Source organism: Portunus trituberculatus, chromosome 17, assembly GCF_017591435.1.
Source record: "Portunus trituberculatus isolate SZX2019 chromosome 17, ASM1759143v1, whole genome shotgun sequence".
Lineage (NCBI taxonomy): Eukaryota > Metazoa > Arthropoda > Malacostraca > Decapoda > Portunidae > Portunus > Portunus trituberculatus.
The window spans coordinates 3704388-3727035 of NC_059271.1; the positions used below are offsets into that span (position 1 = coordinate 3704388).

General features: G+C 39.4%; 1 protein-coding gene and 1 non-coding gene across 2 annotated transcripts; both read right to left on the bottom strand.

Moving 5' to 3' along the window:
- Positions 1-15287: 15287 nt before the first annotated feature.
- Positions 15288-22063, bottom strand: LOC123505112. Its single transcript, XM_045256177.1, has 2 exons — positions 21907-22063; positions 15288-16302 (listed from the first exon to the last, which is right to left on the bottom strand). Exon 2 carries the CDS (start codon positions 16300-16302, stop codon positions 15556-15558), a length of 747 nt encoding a protein of 248 aa, XP_045112112.1. The 5' UTR covers positions 21907-22063; the 3' UTR covers positions 15288-15555.
- Trnav-aac lies at positions 21331-21401 on the bottom strand. Its single transcript has one exon. It is a non-coding gene; the product is annotated as a tRNA-Val (tRNA).
- Positions 22064-22648: the final 585 nt, after the last annotated feature.

Below are 22648 nucleotides of genomic sequence, written 5' to 3' on the forward strand. Positions count from 1 at the left end.
AGTGATTTAAAGTTACCTACATGTCACCATTATACCCAGGTTCTAGGTGGTTACATCAAAGATGTGCTTAGGTAGTGATACGAGCCCTAATATGGGTACCACTATAAATAAAATTGCCAGTGCCACTAATGGGCAGAAACTAAACAGTACTTCCCCCACATACTTTCAAGTACAGTATTGGTTCTGGAACTAAAGGACCTAACATATGAAGAACGGCTGAAGGAAATGGGACTACCAACCTTACTAGATAGAAGAGAATGATGAGACCTAATAACAATGTATAAGATACTCAATGGCATTGAAAAGATAGACAAGGAAGACCTGGTGCTGGTGACAGAAGGTAGAAAGACAAGAGGACATTTAAGGAAGATCAGGATGAGGCAGTGTGTGAAGGATATTGGAAAAACAGTTTTCCACATAGAACGGTGGAGAAGTGAAATGCATTGAATAATGAAATTGTTACAGAACATAATGTGCATAACTTTAAGGAAAAATTGGATAAATGGAGACATGGAGGCAGGACACTATAATCCCCGCTCAAACCCTGCACAATACAACTAGGTAAATAAATACACATGCACACACACACACACACACACACACACACACACACACACACACACACACACACACACACACACACACACACACACACACAAAAAGGCCTTTGATAAGGTACCACACCAGAGACTGATCTGGAAACTTGAAATGGTAGGAGGAGTGCATGGCAGTTTACTAAAATGGATGGAAGACTTTTTGGTAGGAAGAGAAATGAGAACAATAATTAAGGACAGACCATCAGAATGGGGATTGGTGGAGAGTGGAGTTCCACAGGGATCAGTGTTGGCACCAGTAATGTTCGCAGTCTACATAAATGACATGGTGGATGGGGTGTCCAGTTATGTGAGCCTATTTGCAGACGATGCAAAATTGTTACGAAAAGTGAGATGTGACAAAGATTGCGAACTACTCCAGGAAGACTTGGACAGAATATGGAAATGGAGCTGTACATGGCAAATGGAGTTCAACACGACAAAATGCAAGAAAATAGAGTTTGGCAAGAGTGAAAGAAGAATCAGGAGTATGTACAAGATAGGAAATGAAGACATAAAACCAGTCATGAAGAAAAAGACCTTGGGGTGACAATTACCAATGACCTATCGCCAGAGAGACATATAAACAAAATAATTGGAGAAGTATTGAACTTATTGAGGAACATAAGAGTGGCGTTCAGTATATCTAGATGAAGAAATGATGAAGAAAATAATTACTGCAATGATAAGACCGAGGCTTGAATATGCAACAATACAGTGGGCTCGAACTTAAAGAAACACATAAGGAAACTAGAGAAAGTACAGAGGGCTGCAACGAAAATGGTGCCTGACTTAAGAGATTTGACTTATGAAGACAGACTGAAAAGAATGCAACTTCCAACCCTGGAAAACAGAAGAGAAAGGGGAGACCTGATAGCAATATACAGAGTGATGATTGGCATGGAAAAATGGATAGGGAAGATCTGTGTATGTGGAATGGAAGAATGTCGAGAGGGCATGGGAAAAACTAAAATGGCCACTTATAGGAGAGATGTGAAAAATATAGCTTCCTCATAGAAGGGTGGAAGCATGGAATAGTTTAGACGTGGAAGTGGTCAACGCAAGGAATATTCATGATTTTAAGAAAAAGCTGGACATTAATAGATATGGAGACGGGACAACACGAGCATAGCTCTTTTCCCGTATGTTACAATTAGGTAAATACAATTAGGTAAATACACACACACACACACACACACACAAAAGAACAGAGGAGGAAAAGACCAAGTTTTTTTTGGAGGATGAGAAATGGGAGGCTAAAGAAGTGGTGGATAAAACAGACGGAATAGGCATTACATGGAAGAATGAGACTAGGAATGGAATAAAAGTGACTTACACGAACATAGATGGATTTCTGTCTAAGAGGCTAGAATGTATGGATTACCTAAGAAATAACGAACCGGACATAATGTGTGTAGAGGAAACAAAGCTAAGGCCCGAAATAAAGCTAGACTAGTTTGTTGTAAAACACTACAAAGTATGGAGAAATGATAGAAAAATAAAGGAGGTGGTGGTATAATGGTTCTTACTAAGGAAGATCTGATAGTGAAGGAGATGAACTATAGTAAGAGAAATGAGGAAGTGATAAGTATGCTTATAACAGATGGCAAGAGGGACATTAATATTATAACAGTATACATACCACCCAGAACCAGTGCTTGGGAATATGAACAGTACCAAATGGTGATGAGAAATACTCTAGACAGAATGAAGCAAGAACTCATCAGAAAGGATAGAGTGATGATAGTTGGAGACTTTAATTGCAAAGAAATAGTGTGGGAAGACTACGAAGTGGTGAATGGTGGTGAGTGGGCAGAAGAATTGTTAAAGGTAGCAACAAATAACTTGATGACACAGTGGGTGAGATCACCAACAAGGTGCAGGGGACAAGATGTTGCAGCAAGGTTGGATTTGGTATTTACCAGGGCATCTCTAAAAGAGGAAATTGAACATGAATGTCCCTTGGGGAAAAGCGATCATGATGTCCTAAGCTTTGAGCTGGATACAGAATTAAGCACGAATAAGATTGTGGAACGCAGGAGGAAAAATTAAATTATACTAGGGCAAATTATAACCATATAAGGGAGTTCTTTAATGAAATTGACTGGTCCGTGGTATACCAGGAAAGGGATATGCAATTGAAATACGATAAATTTATGGATTTGTATAACTCTGCTGTGAAAAGTTTGTGCCATATTACAGAAAGAGGACTTTAAATAATAAACAGTGGTTTAATAGAAATTGTGAAGAAGCAAAAAGAACAAAGAAAAGGCATGGAAGAAACTTAAGAAAAACAGTGATGTATTATCAAGAGAAGTTTACAAAACAGCAAGGAATAGATATGTTGAAGTAAGGAGAACAGCACAGAAGGAATATGAACAGAGGGTGGTGGAAAACTGTGATAGTGACCCAAAAATGTTTTACAAATTCATAAATGGAAAACTAAATAAAAGGGAGGCAATAGAAAAGGTAAAAACGGGAAGAAGTATATGAAGATGCTGGAGATATAGCTGAAATTTTGAACGACAACTTTTGCAAAGTGTTTACAAAGGAGGAGCATTTTATGGGAGGAAGGCCTACGGAAATAAAGCAAATGCAGGACATCATGGTTACTAAGGAAGATGTAAGGAAAATTATAAGCAATCTGGATATTAATAAATCAATGGGGCCTGATGGCATATCTGGGAGGTTGCTAAATGAATGTAAGGATCAATTGTTGAACCCCATATTTGATATTGTGGAAACCTCCATACGAACAGGATTAGTCCCGAAAGAGTGGAAAAGAGCTGACATTGTGCCTATATATAAGAATGGTAGTAGAATGGAACCGCTAAATTATAGACCAGTATCGTTGACTAGTATATTGTGCAAGGTATGTGAAGAAGTAATTAAAGCTAAGTGGAGTGAGTATCTAGAAAGTGAAAACATTCTGAGTGAAAGGCAGTTTGGTTTCAGAAAAGGAAGATCGTGTGTATCCAATTTATTATGTTTTTATTCAAGAGTGACTGACATACTACAACATAGAGAGGGATGGGTGGATGCTATCTACCTGGACTTGAGAAAGGCCTTTGATAAAGTACCACACAATAGACTGATGTGGAAACTAAAGATGATTGGAGGAGTAAATGATAAACTAGCAAAATGGATGGAAAATTACTTAATGGGAAGAGAAATGAGAACAGTGGTGAGAGGAAGGAAGTCCGAGTGGAAGAAGGTAACCAGTGGAGTTCCACAAGGGTCAGTGCTTGGTCCCATCATGTTTTTGATTTATGTTAATGATATGCCAGTAGGAATTGACAGTTACATGAACATGTTTGGACGATACTAAAATTATGAGGAGAGTAAAGAATGTGGAAGATTGTAACAAGTTACAGGAAGATCTTGATAAAATATATGAGTGGAGTAAAGAGTGGCAGATGGAATTTAATATAGACAAGACCCATGTTATGAAAATGGGAAGAAGTAGATACAGACCAAACAGGGATTACAGGCTGGGTGATGAGAAAATTAAAGAGACCAATGAGGAGAAAGACTTAGGAGTAACTGCAAAACACTTTGTCACCGGAGAAACACATTAACAAGATTTTTGGAAAACATACAACATGCTTCAAAATATTGGCCTTGCATTCCACTACCTAGATGAAGGAATGATGAAGAAGATATTATGTACCTTAATAAGACCCCAGTTAGAATATGCAGCATGTGTCTGGTCACCGCATATGAAGAAAAATGTGAAGAAGGTAGAAAGGGTACAGAGGCTGGCAACAAGGATGGTACCAGGACTCAGGGAGTTAGACTATGAGGAAAGACTGAGGAAGCTGGGGCTGACCACATTAGAAGAGAGAAGAACAAGAGGAGACATGATAACTATGTATAAATTGGTGAACAAGATTGACATACTGGACAGAGAGTTGATAAAGGTGACCACAAGTAATCATCTCCGAGGACATGGAAAAAGCTAATAAAGGACATCTGTCTAAATGACGTGAGAAAATACAGTTTTCCGCATCGTAGCATTGATAAGTGGAATAAACTGAGCAGTGATGTCGTTGACGCGGTGTGTGTCAATCAGATGAAAGAGAGATATGACAGGAATGGACAAGGAGACAGGACACAGAGAGCTTAGCTCGGGCCCTGTAATACACAAATAGGTAAATACAAATAGGTAAATACACACACACACACACCGCGTAGTGTAGTGGTTAGCACGCTCGACTCACAATCGAGAGGACCGGGTTTGAGTCCCGGTAAGTGGCGAGGCAAATGGGCAAGCCTCTTAATGTGTGGCCCCTGTTCACCTAGCAGTAAATAGGTACGGGATGTAACTCGAGGGGTTGTGGCCTCGCTTTTCCAGTGTGTGGAATGTGTTGTGGTCTCAGTCCTACCCGAAGATCAGTCTATGAGCTCTGAGTTCGCTCTGTAATGGGGAAGACTGGCTGGGTGACCAGCAGGTGACCGAGGTGAATTACACACGACTAAGTATGTATAAAAATGCTTGGACTGGGATACATAGACTTCCCATAGTCAGTCCATTAGTATCTCTCTCTCTCTCTCTCTCTCTCTCTCTCTCTCTCTCTCTCTCTAAAATGCAAATAATTTAATCTCTTTCATATCTAATTTCATCTGTTCCTATTTATATTAAAAGATAAAAATGAGATTTTGTCACATGTATATAAATCTTTGCTACAGAACCCTCACAAACACTGTTTCAGAACCACTGGCTCGTTGTAATGGTACTGAGGCAAAGTGCACTAAACTAGTATAGGCAGAGTTGGACAATGCCAATGAGCCTTTTCAATGGTAAAATACTGTGTGTTGAAGAAGGCTGTATATTTCAGTGATACATGGATACCTGCAGAAGATGAAGTTTGGAAATGAAGATGTCACAATAGCTCTGTCTCAGGGTGAGGGATAGCACCCATCATAGGGTTCAAAGGACAATGAAATGGAGATGAATGTTGAGGTCACTAGCAGATGTAGCATATGACCGCAACTTTACTTGTACATTACTCCTGCATTAGATCTGATTCAGTTGATGTTGATGATGTTCATAATAATATTGGATGAAATGAAGTTACATCTGTAGTGTACACAGTCAGTATAAGAAGTATCTGACTTAAGGCCAAGGAACAAGAAGTTATGCATTCTTTAGGCTTTAACTTTAATTTCTAATATCTTTAAGTATGTGGTATTTGTGAGTCCATAGATTTAACTCTGCAGTTCCTCCATTGTTGGTCAAATTTTCTAAGTCCTGTTCTGGAAGAGCAACCAGATGCAATGCTTATGCTCTGAAATTAGTACCCCTTCTCTGGCATCAGCTTATGGAACTACTAGATACAATAAGGAGTCATATTTAGAAACCTCACATATATAAAGAATATCATGTTTGGCCAAAATCCAAGCTCAAGAGCAGTTTCATGATACAGTGGTCAGTCTCTTGCACTCCATTGCATTCTTTACACAAAATACTTGAGGTTTTGCTAGGCTTCCTAATATCTAGAAATAGATGTTTGTGACATCAAGCAGTTTTCTAAGCTGAAAATGCTGGATGAAGGAGCCTACTTTCAGAGGTAAGGAGATATGCAGAATGCAACTGAACAGGATTTCCAGAATTATTTCAAATAATAGATAGACCACAGGCATTTTTTTTACGTTATCGTTGAAAACGATGGATGGACAAAGATAGTGAAAGAGTCATGTGTAGTATGACAAATTTTCCTTAACATAAACAAATACTGCCTGGGTGCGTCAGGCTGTCAACCGTAATCTTCTCCTATATATCAGGTTTCTTTTAATTAGATACACTGATGTTCTTCAAGTGCTTCTCAGCTATGTATATTTTGTCTCTGTAACATTGCAAGCTGGAAAAATTCATATTCTTCCCAGTTTTGCTTGCTTCACTTGGGTTTCCATGCCTTGAACACCTTTTTATAGCTCTTCCTTCAACTTTGTGAAAAACTGGGAAACTTCCACAGCCTTCTTCTTTATCAATTTATGCCTTATATATTATCAACAGATTTCTCTACTAATGTATCTAACATCACAAATATATTAGTATAAGGTTATTATTTATATACAATGGTATTTACAAAAAATCTTAGTCAATATTTTTGTATCTAAAGGCAGGTTCACATGTGTCACTTTGCAACTGAAATTGCAAGTTGGTAGAGTTTCTGACTGAATAACAGTGCCTAGCAACTGAAATAACCATTTGCAAAATAAGACCAACATGTTGGTCTTGTTCAGTCGATTTACTATTTAGTTTACGTTGTGATGTCACAGAGAAGTTTGAAAATGTGGTGTCAATGTAGAGAAGATTTTGGACTTGGTGAGGGTAAAAGAGCACAGCTGGGATCCTGAAAGTGAATTCTACAGCAAAAAAAAAATTACGCAAATAGGTGTTCGATGAGATAGCTACCACTCTCCAAAAACTGCATCCCTCTATGCAGGATGTTGTTGGAGGTGAGGATTGAATACGTGTGATGATTTAATTTGATTGTCACTGGAGGAAGAAATTTTGTCGGGTAGCTGTTTGTTTACGTTTACTTCCTGCCAACTAGCCGATACTTACCAGTCACTAGTGAGAACATGTTCCGACTAGAAGGGCTCAGTCGATACTTCTACCGACTTGCAATTTCAGTCACATATTGACATGAGTGAACTTACCTTAATGTACAGAACAAAATCTTATTCTTTTATTTTATCTTCTTTAATGATTCAAATGTCATTTTATATACCAAAATATAAAGTAGTTCTTTTACATTATTTTGACCATTCTTTATAAATATTCCACAATTTAAAGCTGACATATCTCCAAGTGGCCATTACATAGAACAGCTGTAAAGCGAAGACAGTCTGTATAATAGCCAATTTTTCAGTGTAAAGTAAGATTTTCTGCACATTGTAGAAATAGTTAGCTTCCAATATAAAAAAAATAAGTAAAAGTAAACCAGTGATAACTGAACCACAAAAAAATGGGATTTACAGTGTTCACTGTGCTTATCATTGGTGTCATGTTTTGCCTTGCTACCCATTAATAAGCTAGTAAACATCTAAAAAGGTGTCAGTCTGACATTAAGTAAAACAGAATGCATTAATGCTTATATTTTGATGTCTGGATCAAGAAAAGAGCACTCCTGAACATTGCAAATCCTTAAGAATAATTCCCTAGACTTCAGAAGAAAAGCCCTAGATTTAGCAAATTTTGTAAATCTTTATAATACAGCCACATCAGATTAAGCACAGAACTCACACTTCATGTAGAAGAGTCAGTGACCTTGCCATAAATGTAGAGAAATTGCAGGGAATGCATTTAGTATCTGTAATAGCATGAGTGTGGCAGAAATTCAAGATTTATAAAGTCCAGAGGTGTCATTATGGTAAATATTTACAAGAAGTCCTTCATTTGCCAAACATGGCTGTTTGTCTCTGACTTTTTTTAGGAAATGCAAAATTTGCTCTATTTTGCTATTTCTGACCAACTAATTTAAAACAAACTTAATTCAAGCTAACCTATCCCTAAAACTAACTTAACTTAAACCTAATTTAATTATTTTTGGCACAAAGCATTCATTTTCAAAAGCATGAATGTCAATAATAGCAGAGTGCACGAAAAAAATTCATAAATGTGAGGTACCATGAATATACGTATTACCACAACATAGTCGTGTCATGCACTACTTTCAAGGATCAATTGTAAATATTAATCTAATTTTTTAGGGGTTTTGTATGGTTAGGATAGATTTGTGTTTGGTTAGGTGACAAATCTCAAGTATTTCTAAATACCTCCCTTCCCCCTCAGCAAGCTTGGGGACATGTGTGAAATTGATTTTTTTTTGTGTGTGTGTGTAGGAGGGGAGACAAATCTAGCAAAATTTAGCCCCACTTAAAAGTCGACAGATCCCCTTAGAATGAACTAGCTGGGGGGCTGTGACCCCCAGAAACCCCTAGGGTCTTTACCCTAACCTAACCAAACCTACCTAACCTAAACATCTTCTAACAGTGGAGCTGCACCCCATCAGACTAGCTGAAGGGCTGCACCCCTAGACCCCCTAGGGTCTTTACCCTAACCTAAATGTCTTTTAACAGTTGGGACTGCACACCCCCCAGACTTCCCATACACTAGCTAGGGGATTGCATCCTCCACACCCTCAAGGGCAGCATTTCTCAACCTTTTTACCTTTGCATAACTCTTAAAATAAATTACGTCTCAAGGATCAAGCCCTGCACAAAAACAAAAATTATATACCATATATTTCTCATTTTATTTTCATCGTATTTCATGTGACAAATATCATAATATAAATTTTTTAATAACTGGTTTAAGGAAAAATAATATGTTATAATATTACAATAACCAATAATTTATTGTATGTGTTTAATTATATTACGTATAAGAAATTAAATAAAAAAGTGCATTAGGTTATCTCACTTGTTATTGCGGAACCCTTAGGGACCTTTTGCAGAACCCTAGGGTTCCATGGAACCCTGGTTGAGAAACTCTGCTCTAGGGTCTTTACCCTAACCTAACCAAACCTAACCTAAACGTCTTCTAGCAGGAGGGAAAGGCTGCACCCTCCCCAGACAATCCCCTAGACTGGCTATGGGGCTGCACCCCTAAGACCCCTCCTAGGGTCTTAACCCTAACCTAATCTAACCTAAACATCTAGTAGGGGGGCTGTTCCCCCCACAGACCACCCACCCTAGATTAGCTGTGGGGTTGTGCCTCCCCATGTTCCCCATACAATCTTTAACCTAACCTACGTCTTCTAACAGGGGGAGCTGCGCCTCCCCAGATCCCTCCAGGGACTCCCAACATTACGTTGTACTACGTCACAGTGGCCACATGCTCACCAACACTCAAACATACACATAACTTTCCTTGCTCGCAAGTGGGGCAACAAGCTTCGTCATTGTGGACTTCGTTTTTGGGAGGCACCTACCAAACTTTGAGAGCCTGTGTAGGACACGCTAAGGCTGGCCGCCAAATAAAACAAAAAAATGGGTAAATTTATAGCTTAATACAATATCCCCTATCTCTACCATCACCCCCTCAACCCCTCCAACAAGCTTAGAGGCCTTTGGAGAATCAGGGGTTTTAAGTGGGGGAGGCATACATGAGTGATATATGGTTTTTTAAAAATGTACGGGAATTTCCTTATTTGTTTGAATACTTTCCCTAAATCTAGAGAAACCTAACATTACAATCTTACAATTTTTTTTTTTTACTCCAGGGGCTGCGACCCCCCACCCCCTTCCCGCTAGGGCACTAACCTAACCCTAACATACATCTAACATAACGTATCCTAGCCGGGAGGTTGCGCTCCCCAGCACCGCCCTCCCCCCCCAGTTAGGACACTATACTTAACCCTAACATAAACGTGGCTTTATGTATCCTAACCATGGGGGCTTCGCCTCCCCGCACCCACCCCCACTAGGACCCTAACATAACCGTAACATAAACCTAACCTAACGTATCCTAGCGGGGGAAGCTGGGCTCCCCCCGGACACCCGCCCCGCGCTAGAACCTGGTTCTCTTATATAGTTTCACACAATATGCCCTCTCTCTACCAATATCACCCCCCAGTAAAAATTCATAACAAACAATACCTTAACTAGAGGCTGTGGGTCATCCTCTACTCCAGTGTCGTTAAGTTCACTGACCTCCACGGGGACAGCAGGAGCGATGATTCCCAGTAATCAAATTCGCAACTTTTACAACTAATGTCAATGGTGGACATGGTTGAACTGAGCACACAAATGTCTCTGTGCACCTGTCTGCCCAGCTGTGCCCTGCCCACGAATACATTTAGCAAATTCCCATTGGCGCAGGTCATGGCGTTAAGAGGTGGTTGCACGTCATTGGACAAAAGAACTATACACACAATAAGAATCCTATTCAGCAGTTTTCGACAAACCTCAGCTATAAACAAATGCAAGTCAGTACTGCTTATTTCCGGGTGTGATGGAGCTCCGGAGCCCGGAGCTCGCACCATAGCTCGCCGCATATTCCCGGACCTATTGCAGCGTTATTATTAATTTGCGGCAGGTAGTGTACTTATTGGAAATGTTGTAAATAGTAACAACAACAACTTGAGGGTGACCAAAATCATCTAGTTTATTGTACGAAACTGTAGTAGAACTGAAGCGGGGAAAATGGAGACGGCTGGATTGTGACTATCCCTGGCTTTCAATCCAAAGACTGGTTCTGTTTTCGTAACTAAAGGAAGCTTCTTTGCAGTAATTCCTGGTTCTGTACTTCCATGCTTTCCTTGACCTAAGAATTTAAGTACAGGCAAACAGCTGAGTGGCGAAGATACGTCTTAATAAGACTTGATACAGGATGGCGGCCGATGACTCCAACAGAGGTTGTTGTGAAGATTCGTCAGCATTGTGCTGACACGGGCTCTTCCAACAGAGTTGTTGTTTGTTGCCACCCGAGAGGGGTGACGCGGGCCTTTGGTTATGGCCTACACAGAGGCAGACATGCACTATATATATTGGAGCCTCGGGTGTCGTGAGTCCACAGCTGTGTTGCCAACTCTTGAAAGCTTTTCTTGTCCTGAAATTACCTTACACTTTGCTTTCAGCGCTTTATGACAGGATGAAAAAGTGGCACTTGCCAAAAAATAAATAAATAAATAAATAAATAAATAAAAATCATGTATACTCCATCCCATAGTGATATATATATATATATATATATATATATATATATATATATATATATATATATATATATATATATATATATATATATATATATATATATATATATATATATATATATATATATATATATATATATATACACACACACACAGAGAGAGAGAGAGAGAGAGAGAGAGAGAGAAGCCGCTGTAAAAGCATTCTATTTAAACTCTTGTGACGTATCGGGACAAACATAATTCACATCCCATCTTCAGACACTGAAACACTTGCAGAAAGTGGTTGAGAGAAACGTGTTTACTGTTGACCTCCATAGATCTCCGGGACGAGAGATGCTTGGACAACGAAATTTCTTCTATGTATCCTAGTCTGGGGTACATAACCAATTTGCGACTGATATTTTGCGTACGTAGAGTTTCCGACTCATACCTTCTAGTCGGAAAGTGTCACACGTAGTGACTGGAAAGTATCGACTAGTTGGCGCCTTGGAAGGAAGTGAATGTAAACAAAATGCTAACCGCCAAGATGTCTTCCTCCAATGACGATGCTGAAGCGGTGGTTGTTCTTTTGGCGTACCGGAAGAGTCAACAGAGAAGAAAATGCCTGTGGATACGTCCCTGGCTAAGTAGAAGGAAAGATAGGAGTGTCTACCACTCTAAATTAGCCTACATTTGTCATAAGAAAATTGTTAATCTTAAGAAAGATTATGCACAATTGCGATCAAATTAAATCCTGACAAGTCTTCACTCCTCACCTCCAACAACACCCTGCATTGAGGGAAACAGTTCTTGTAGAGTGGCAGCTATTTCGTAGAACGACGATTTGCGCAAGCTTTTTTTTTTTTTTTTTTACTGTATAATTCATTTCTGGTGTCCCAGATGTGTTCTTTTTCCCTCACCAACTCTAACACCTTCTTCTCTATATCTGGAGACCACATTTTCAAAGTTTACTCCATGACATCACGACGTAAATAAAGTCCCAAATCGACTATACATAGCAAGACCAACAGCTAATTAGTGTCTCGCTATTACTTTCTGCAGTCGCTAGACACCGATTGTGAGTTAGAAACTGTACATACGTAAAATATTAGTCGCAAATTGGCACGTGTGAAGATTTCGTTGCCAAGACTTCTTGTCCCAGAGATCTTTGGAGGGTAAACACGTTTCCCTAACAGCTTCTCTGCGCATGTTTAAGCTAAAGATGGGATTACCTTTGTTCCGAAACGTTACATGAGTTTTAATAGAAATATTGATTTTACTGCGGCTTTTCTTCCACCTCAATGTTTTACGCTTTGGCAGATCTACACTCAACCAATTATTCATCCCTCTCTTTTTTTTCTCTCTCTCTCTCTCTCTCTCTCTCTCTCTCTCTCTCTCTCTCTCTCTCTCTCTATATATATATATATATATATATATATATATATATATATATATATATATATATATATATATATATATATATATATATATATATATATATATATATATATATATATATATATATATATATATATATATATATATATATATATATATATATATATATATATATATATATATATATATATATATATATATATATATATATATATATATATATATATATATATATATATATATATATATATATATATATATATATATATATATATATATATATATATATATATATATATATATATATATATATATACACCTATATGTAAAATGTGTGTGTGTGTTTCACTGTTTGTTTGATCTGCTGCAATCTCTTACGAGACAGCCAGACGTTACCCTACGGAACGAGCTCAGAGCTCATTATTTCCGATCTTCGGATAGGCCTGAGACCAGGCACACACCACTCACCGGGACAACAAGGTCACAACTCCTCGATTTACATCCCGCTCACTGCTAGGTGAACAGGGGCTACACGTGAAAGGAGACACCCAAATATCTCCACCCGGCCGGGGAATCGAACCCGGGTCCTCTGGCTTGTGAAGCCAGCGCTCTAACCACTGAGCAACCGTGTGTGTGTGTGTGTGTGTGTGTGTGTGTAGATAGCTATTAATTTCATAGACCTTTCTTTTATTATTTTTTCATTGTATACAAGAAAACATTATGCAGACTCTAGTGTTCAACTTTAATTGCCTCATTAGTAACAGTTTCTCTCTCTCTCTCTCTCTCTCTCTCTCTCTCTCTCTCTCTCTCTCTCTCTCTCTCTCTCTCTCACATAAGCCAAGAAGAACCGCTTTTTTATGGTAACTGACTCATTACATACTAGGTGTTATATAGTAGCTTTTCCACTGACACACATAATAAAGGATAACAATATTAAATAGAATACTGTTTTCTAACTTCTTTTCTTTTCGTATACTATATATCTTTTTTTCCCCTTCTGTTGATGCAAAATTAAAATCATCCATCCAAAACCTATCAATCACCTTTGTAATTCAGATTTTGTAGTCATCCTACCGCCTTACAGATCAATAATTTTTGACTGAAATATTGGGCCTCTATGAAATTATGGCGTCAGGGGATTGCCCTACGATTGGTTAAGGCGGGTCCACACGTGGCAATTTGCGAGTGAAATTTTACGTCGGCAGAGTTTCTGATTTAAAATCGGTGCCCAGCGACTGAAGAAATCAATCGCAAAACAAGACCAACATGTTGGTCTTATTCGATTTGCGACTTTATTTACGTCGCGATTTTACGGAGCAAGCTTTGAAAATGTGGTCTCCAGGTATAGAGAAGATGTGAGAGTTGGTGAGAGAAAAGAACACATATGGGACCCCAGAAATGAATATATATATATATATATATATATATATATATATATATATATATATATATATATATATATATATATATATATATATATATATATATATATATATATATATATAAAGCTTACTGGAATCGTCGTTCGACGAAATAGCTGCCACTCTTCAAGAACTTTTCCCTCGATGCAGAGTGTTGTTGGAGGTGAGGATTGAAGACTTGTCAGGATTTAATTTGATAGCATTTGTGCATAATTTTAAGATTAACAATTTTCTTATGAGAAATGTACGCTAATTTTGTTATAGTAGACACTCCTTTCTTTCCTTCTATTTAGCCAGGAACGTATCCACAGGCATTTTTCTCTTCCGGTACGCCAAAAGAAGAACAACCACCGCTTCAGCATCGTCACTGGAGGAAGACATCTTGGCGGTTAGCTGTTTGTTTACATTCACTTCCCGCCAAGGCGCCAACTAGTCGATATTACGTGTGACACTTTTCAATTAGAAGATATGAGTCGGAAACTCTACCGACGTGAAATTTCAGTCGCAAATTGGCACGTGTGAACCCATTTTTACGCTCTCAGATTGCTATGTCAAAATAAAAGTCTTTCGCATTCCGCTTACTTATCCTCCGATTTCATTTGATTTAATAAGTAATACTCTGTACTTCATTAATCTTAATTTTTCTATATCATATGCACAATTTCAGTGTATACAAATCCCCTCCAGTAACACATTGGTATTATAAGTGATACAAGTGAAATTTTCTCATTCCAGATTCATGATTTCCATTCCATTTATGTGCAAGGTTTGGCAACACTATTTCCTTAAGCTTTTTACATTTGCCTCAGTACACTGTCTTGTTCGAGCTTTCTTCAATTAACACCAAATTTAGCTTTCTTCTTCCCCAAAATTTAAAGAATTTCATAGCCATTTGTTGATTTGTTGCCAGATTGTATCGATAGTCCCTGCATCAGTTTATTAATTTTGAATTTTCAGTTATTGTGGTCGATGAATCTACAGGCAGTGATGGCTGTGATGGATCCAAGCTCTCTGATGGCTGATTAACAGCAGGGTAAACCATGCTAAAAAGTATAAAAAAAAAAAAAAAAATCCTTCCACGACCTTTCTTAGAAAGTTTCTTTTTACCCTTGCAGTAGATCCAGACTCACTGATTATCAAGAAACTTTATTGTTTTTTTTTACACAAGTGATATCAGTATAAAAAAAATATATATATATATATATATATATATATATATATATATATATATATATATATATATATATATATATATATATATATATATATATATATATTTACATTAAGACCACAGTTGTGGTCCAGCATGATCCGGATGGGCGGTCCGGATCACGCAGTATCCGCCTAGGACCGCAAAGATGGAATACCGCCTACCAGGTGACTGTTCTGACGCCTGGTGGGCAGGGGTCCGGGCGGGCGGGTGGGCGGGCAGCGGGCGTACAGCAGGTGTCCGGGGGCTGGGGGCGCAGTGGGGCGCAGTGTGGTGGCGTGACAGCACTAATAGCCATAGCCATACATCATGGTTGAGGAGGTGCATTTGGTGCTCACAGTGTGATACTCAGGCACGGTGACGTACTCTGTCATGGTAATATACCCATGTTCTGTTTGGGTCACTGTGTTGTATACGTACTCCTGTTTGACCTGGGTTTCTGTATGGGTTACATAGTAAGGGTTAGTGACCGTCATGGTGACATACTGTTGCTGCACCTTGGTCTGTGTCACATAGTAGCCCTTGGTCTCATATCCCGTATCGGTAACGGTGTGGGTCATTGGGTAACTCTGTGTCTCGGTGCGTGTCACGTAGACAGCCGTAGTTTCCGTGAAGTACTGCTTGGCTGTGTTGTATCCATAGGCAGACTCAGTCATGTACACTGGCACAGTGACCATCTTAGTGTCATACAACACCTTGGTTTCTGTGTAGATGTTTGGCTCGGCGTATGCCGTCATGGTGGAGTACTGGATGATGGTCTTGGGGTACACCAGCGTCTCGGTGATGTAGGCGAAGAAGGTGGTGGGGACCTCCTTCACTACTGTGGCATAATGTCCTTGGGTATCTTGCACATCCTTAGTCATTGTCTTGGTGACGTATTTCGGATAGCAATGTTGTTCTTTTGGAGGAGGACCGTAGGATGGAGAAAGTGGCTCCACCTTGATGTATCCTGATGGCGGTGCCCCATAGTCAGGCAAGGCTGCCACCGACCACACTAGCGCCACCACCACGCCCAACACAGCTGACCCGAACATCTGAAAGAAAACACCATACCGTCACAACAATGAAAACAACAAATACACATATAACTTTTTTTCCTGACTTATGGAAGACGAGAAACTTACTAGGTTAAGTGCTTGTAACATCTGAATAATTCAGAAAGGTAAGTGGTAGCTTAATGGACAAGGAAAAAAAAATTAGAACGAGAAAGAGGACGTAATTAACCTTACCTAACATTGCCTACTTTAACATAACCTAACCTATACTACCAGCCAGCCTTGGAAAGTGGAGTGGCGTGTGAAAGTATGTAACTTGTGCAATTTTTTAAAGACTAAAGCAAAAAATCAGCGAGTAGTTGAACATTGTGCTGTATATATATATATATATATATATATATATATATATATATATATATATATATATATATATATATATATATATATATATATATATATATATATATATATATATATATATATATATATATATATATATATATATATATATATATATATATATATATATATATATATATATATATGGCTAGAGTGAAGAAGAGCCACTGGTGATCGAAGATGTCATTGCCAAACCAATGAATACAAACCATCAGCTGCTGGAATTCAGTGTTAAGCTGGAAGATGACCAGAAGCTAAGAGAGACTGGTGATATATAGCGTTATCATTCACACACACACACACACACACACACACACACACACCGCGTAGTGTAGCGGTTAGTACGCTCGACTCACAATCGAGAGGGCCGGGTTCGAGTCCCGGTAAGCGGCGAGGCAAATGGACAAGTCTCTTAATGTGTGGCCCCTGTTGACCTAGCAGTAAATAGATACGGGATGTAACTCGAGGGGTTGTGGCCTCGCTTTCTCGGTGTGTGTTGTGTGTTGATGTGGTCTCAGTCCTACCCGAAGATCGGTCTATGAGCTCTGAGCTCGCTCCGTAATGGAGAAGACTGGCTGGGTGACTAGGAGGCAACCGAGGTGAATTACACACACACACACACACACACACACACACACACACATATATATATATATATATATATATATATATATATATATATATATATATATATATATATATATATATATATATATATATATATATATTGCCAGAGACGGTTGTAAATAGCACTAGTTTGACAATGTTCAAAAACAGATTAGATAAACACTTAAATTTATTAGATTTATAATTATGTATAGCGCTGCATGATAGTTTTTATAAGAAATTTACTATAGTTAAAGAAGACATGATCCCCATGTATGCGGATTACAGATTGTAGAGGAATTCGCTGCTGGACTTAGCCCTGTTAATGGGCCAAATATTTAGAATTAGTATATAATGTATTGTGTACTTGTAAGTGTATCTTTAAGTACTGATGACGAGGTCGCTGTGCGACTGATACAGGATAACCTAGATGGGCCCTGGTGGCCCTTTGTTATCCTATTATTTATGTTATGTTATATGTTATGTTATATATATATATATATATATATATATATATATATATATATATATATATATATATATATATATATACACTTCAAGAGAACGTATAGGAAGCGCTATTCAGCTCCTACCCATTAGTGTCGCAGGCAATTTTATTGATAGTGGTACCCATATTAGGGCCCATATCACCACCCAAGCACATCTTTGGTGTAACCACCTAGAACTTGCGTATCATGGTAACATGTAGACACAAGAGCAACTATGGCTCAAAAAAAATATTAGTCGTTTCTTAGTGTGCCGTCACACTAAGTAATTTTGCTGACCACTGACGTAGAGAGAGAGAGAGAGAGAGAGAGAGAGAGAACGTGTACAACATTCAATAGATGTCTACAATGTGACTGAGGCAGTACGAGGCTTTCTCACTGATATGCATCTCCCCATGAACACTCTCTCTCTCTCTCTCTCTCTCTCTCTCTCTCTCTCCTAGTTTTTTTCCTCCATCCGCCTTTCCCTTGTGTTACTAGCGGTGAGAAGTGAAAGTGTTATCTCCTCACCCAGATACCTCCCCCTCCTCTCCGTTCCCCACTCCCTCCCCTTACTTCCCTCTTCTCCACTGCCACCTTTCCTCATCACAACCACAATGGAGAGAGAGAGAGAGAGAGAGAGAGAGAGAGAGAGAGAGAGAGAGAGAGAGAGAGAGAGAGAGAGAGAGACGCAAAGCCACGATATTCCCCTTCCGCCAACCACAACCCGCTTCTCTTGTCTTCCCCACTAACACCTGCCTTTCAAGTGAAACTCCATTGTTCCCCCCACCCCCTGCCCTTCCACTTCTCCCAATTACATCCGGGGAGAAAGCTGGTAGTTGTAGGACTTGTCATTGTTGTTACTGTCATTGTCATCATCATTATTATCATCATCATCATCATTATTGCCGTTAGCATCATCTTTATCGTTATCATTGTCATGTTTTAATTTTCTTTTAATAATAGCAGTGGTAGAGGTAATGGTAATGTTGGTGGTGGTGGTGGTGGTGGTGGTGGTGGTGGTGGTGGTGGTGGTGATGATGATGGTGGTGGTAGTAGTAGTATTAGTAGTAATAGTAGTAGTAGTAATTGATGTTGTTCGTGGTGGTTGTGATGGTGGTGGTAGAGGTTTAATAATAGTAGTAGTAGTAGTAGTAGTAGTAGTAAGAATGATGAGAAGAAGAGAAAGAGAAAAGGATGAAAAAAAAAAGTTAAGTGACCTTGTCTGTAACTCTCACTAAGCCTTTCTCTCAAACTTTCTCTTCATTTCAAATTCCATAAAAATAACTATAGCCTACGCAACAACTTTCTCTGTAGGATGACCAAATGAAAATTGATAATTTACAGATGTTTTACAATTATGGATTCTTACTGTCATGGAAAAAGACTGTAATCTATTTCGACTCTTGGTAAACTCTGTTCAATACAGCAATCTCTAAACTCGTAGATATCGTCAACTTATCAATGACCACTAATGGAGTTAGCTTGTCTTCAGTCATGCTCGACACACCCTCCTACTGTATACTATTTTCGTGGTTTGTGCTTGTATGTCCTACTATACGCACTAAACATAAGTCGTAAGTTCAACTAGTGTGGATTGTCTCCTCTGACAACCTCCTCGTGATATTCGAGTATCATCCCCCCACCACCTTACTCAAGAGACGTGATCATTGAAAGAATAACTATAATGATGACGAGGATGAAAAATAATGAATAAATGAAATTATAATACTAATAATATTAATAATAATGATAATAATAATAATCGTAATAATAATAATAATAATAATAATAATAACAATAATAATAATAATAATAATAATAATAATAATAATAATAATAATATTATTATTATTATTATTATTATTATTATTATTGTCCTCATGTGATGTCCAGTCATACGTGACACAGCTTCCTACTGTATACTACTACCATTACTACTACTACCACTACTACTACTACTACTACTACTACTACTACTACTACTATTGCTGTTGGTAGGTACTGCTACCTCTACAACTACTACTATTACCAGCACCACTACTGAATCATGACGGGACACTGTTCACATTATCAGACTACCACAAAAGGTGCGAGGTAACTATATGCATGATACATGAGGGTAAGTAAATAGTAATTAAAGATTATCAGCATTCCTTTTGTTGACTCATCTCCGGCAATATGGAGACCTTTTACACTGCTATATATTTAATCTTTCAATTTAAATTACTTAGCAACTAGCATAGTGAAAAAAAAAAATTTGAATGTTGGTATTACAAGCTACGAAGCATTGCATTCATGATAAATTCTTGTCTTGCAGGACTTTCCAAACACACACACACACACATATATATATATATATATATATATATATATATATATATATATATATATATATATATATATATATATATATATATATATATATATATATATATATATATATATATATATATATATATATATATATATGTGTGTGTGTGTGTGTGTGTGTGTGTGTGTGTGTGTGTGTATAATTCATCACGGTCGTCTGCTGGTCACCCAGCCAGTCTTCCCCAATACGGAGCGAGCTCAGAGCTCATAGACCGATCTTCGGGTAGGACTGAGACCACAACACACTCCACACGCCGGGAAAGCGAGGCCACAACCCCTCCAGTTACATCCCGTACCTATTTACTGCTATAGGTGAACAGGGGCCACACATTAAGAGGCTTGCCCATTTGCCTCGCCGCTTCCGGGACTCGAACCCAGGCCCTCTCGATTGTGAGTCGAGTGTGCTAACCACTACACTACGCGGTGTGTGTGTGTGTGTGTGTGTGTGTGTGTATTTTTCTTTATCATTGTTAGTGTAGGTACATTTTCGCGGCGAGGTGATCCCAGGAACACTATATTTCCACAAACTGATTAGACAGGAGTAGTTGTTAGGTCCGTACAATGGGATATAGTTATGCCTCAAATACCACATTATAGTCATACGCTTATTTATGTCTTTGTCACGCTAGTGTGTGTGTGTGTAATTCACCTTCTCGGTCGCCTGCTGGTCACCCAGCCAGTCTTCCCCATTACGGAGCGAGGTCAGACCTCATAGACCGATCTTCGGGTAGGACTGAGACCACATCAACACATAACACACACCGGGAAAGCGAGGCCACAACCCCTCGAGTTACATCCCGTACCAATTTACTGCTAGGTGAACAGGGGCCACACATTAAGAGGCTTGCCCATTTGCCTCGCCGCTTACCGGGACTCGAACCGGGCCCTCTCGATTGTGAGTCGAGTGTGCTAACCACTACACTACGCGGTGTGTGTGTGTGTGTGTGTGTGTGTGTGTGTGTAATTCACCTCGGTCGTCTGCTGGTCACCCAGCCGGTCTTCCCCATTACGGAGCGAGCTCAGGGCTCATAGACCGATCTTCGGGTAGGACTGAGACCACAACACACTCCACACACCGGGAAAGTGAGGCCACAACACACTCCACACACCGGGAAAGCGAGGCCACAACCCCTCGAGTTACATCCCATACCTATTTACTGCTAGGTGAACAGGGGTCACACATTAAGAGGCATGCCCATTTGCCTCGCCGCGCCGGGACTCGAACCCGGGCCTCTCGATTGTTAGTCGAGCGTGCTAACCACTATACTACGTGTGTGTGTGTGTGTGTGTGTGTGTGTGTGTGTGTGTGTAATTCACCTCGGTCGTCTGCTGGTCACCCAGCCAGTCTTCCCCATTAAGGAGCGAGCTCAGAGCTCATAGACCGATCTTCGGGTAGGACTGAGACCACAACACACTTCACACACCGGGAAAGCGAGGCCACAACCCCTCGAGTTACATCCCGTGTGTGTGTGTGTGTGTGTGTGTGTGTGTGTGTGTGAAATTTATCACGTGTATTATGGATTGAAGTAACATGGCTCCCATTCTGAAACATTTCGGGCTTTCACAAAAACGAAATAATCAAATATTCATTGAAACTGATCACATTGGTGGTGTAGAATATTTGTCAAATCATCACTACCATCATATAGAAAAAAAAATAGCAAAAATTGATTCTGAGAACCATGATTGTGTCTTGTACCTACAACCTTTAAGGTGGTCGAGATAAAACACTGAATGTTAGTTTAGAACTTTGACGCAAGAGTCAAACAAACTTAGTTACCTCTGCTGTACTTTCGCCCGGCCGCTGAAAGATGTTCCTGAAGACTGTGGCGGGCTGAAGAGCACTCGGCCTTATATAGCCGACGCCGCCGAGCCCGTGGACGACTGCCAAGTGAAACCGCCTGTACTACAATCCGTCCCCCTCCCTTCTTTCCCCCACCGTCCCACCACACTATAGGCCATCCTGCCCCACCTCTTCGATTTGGACTGCCCGAGGCGCATCTTCGCTTCCTGCAAGTTGAGGTGTGTGTGTTATTCACCACGGTCGTCTGCTGGTTACCCAGCCAGCCTCTGTGTGTGTGTGTGTGTGTGTGTGTGTGTGTGTGTGTGTGTGTGTGTGAATATAATAATAGCGCGACAGCAAAACCAAATAGCCTGCCACCCTGCTGACCATTAGAGGAAAGGAAAGTTCTCCACGCAATTAACAATACCTGAGAGATACACGCTGTTACCACAAAATCGTTGTGGCTAATTATTCAACTGACATAGGTTCGAGTCAAGCTTAGACAAGGAGTCTTCATTAAACTTCCCCTGCGTTCAGGTCTTCAAGTTTTTTTTTTTTTTTTTCTGACAGTAGAAGGTTATTGTTCCGCTTGACGGGGTGATTGTTGCGTGTGATGTCTTAGCTTTACCTGTGGATTGGTTTCTGTGGGGTCTGAGTTTTCTCCACAAGGATGGCAGTTAGTGGATACAAACACCAGAATTTAGACTGTCGTGAATTACGTACGTACAGTACACACACA

What these genes read in the sequence shown, in the direction of transcription:
- LOC123505112 (XM_045256177.1), bottom strand. Translation starts at nt 16,302, where the DNA reads ATGTTCGGGTCAGCTGTGTTGGGCGTGGTGGTGGCGCTAGTGTGGTCG.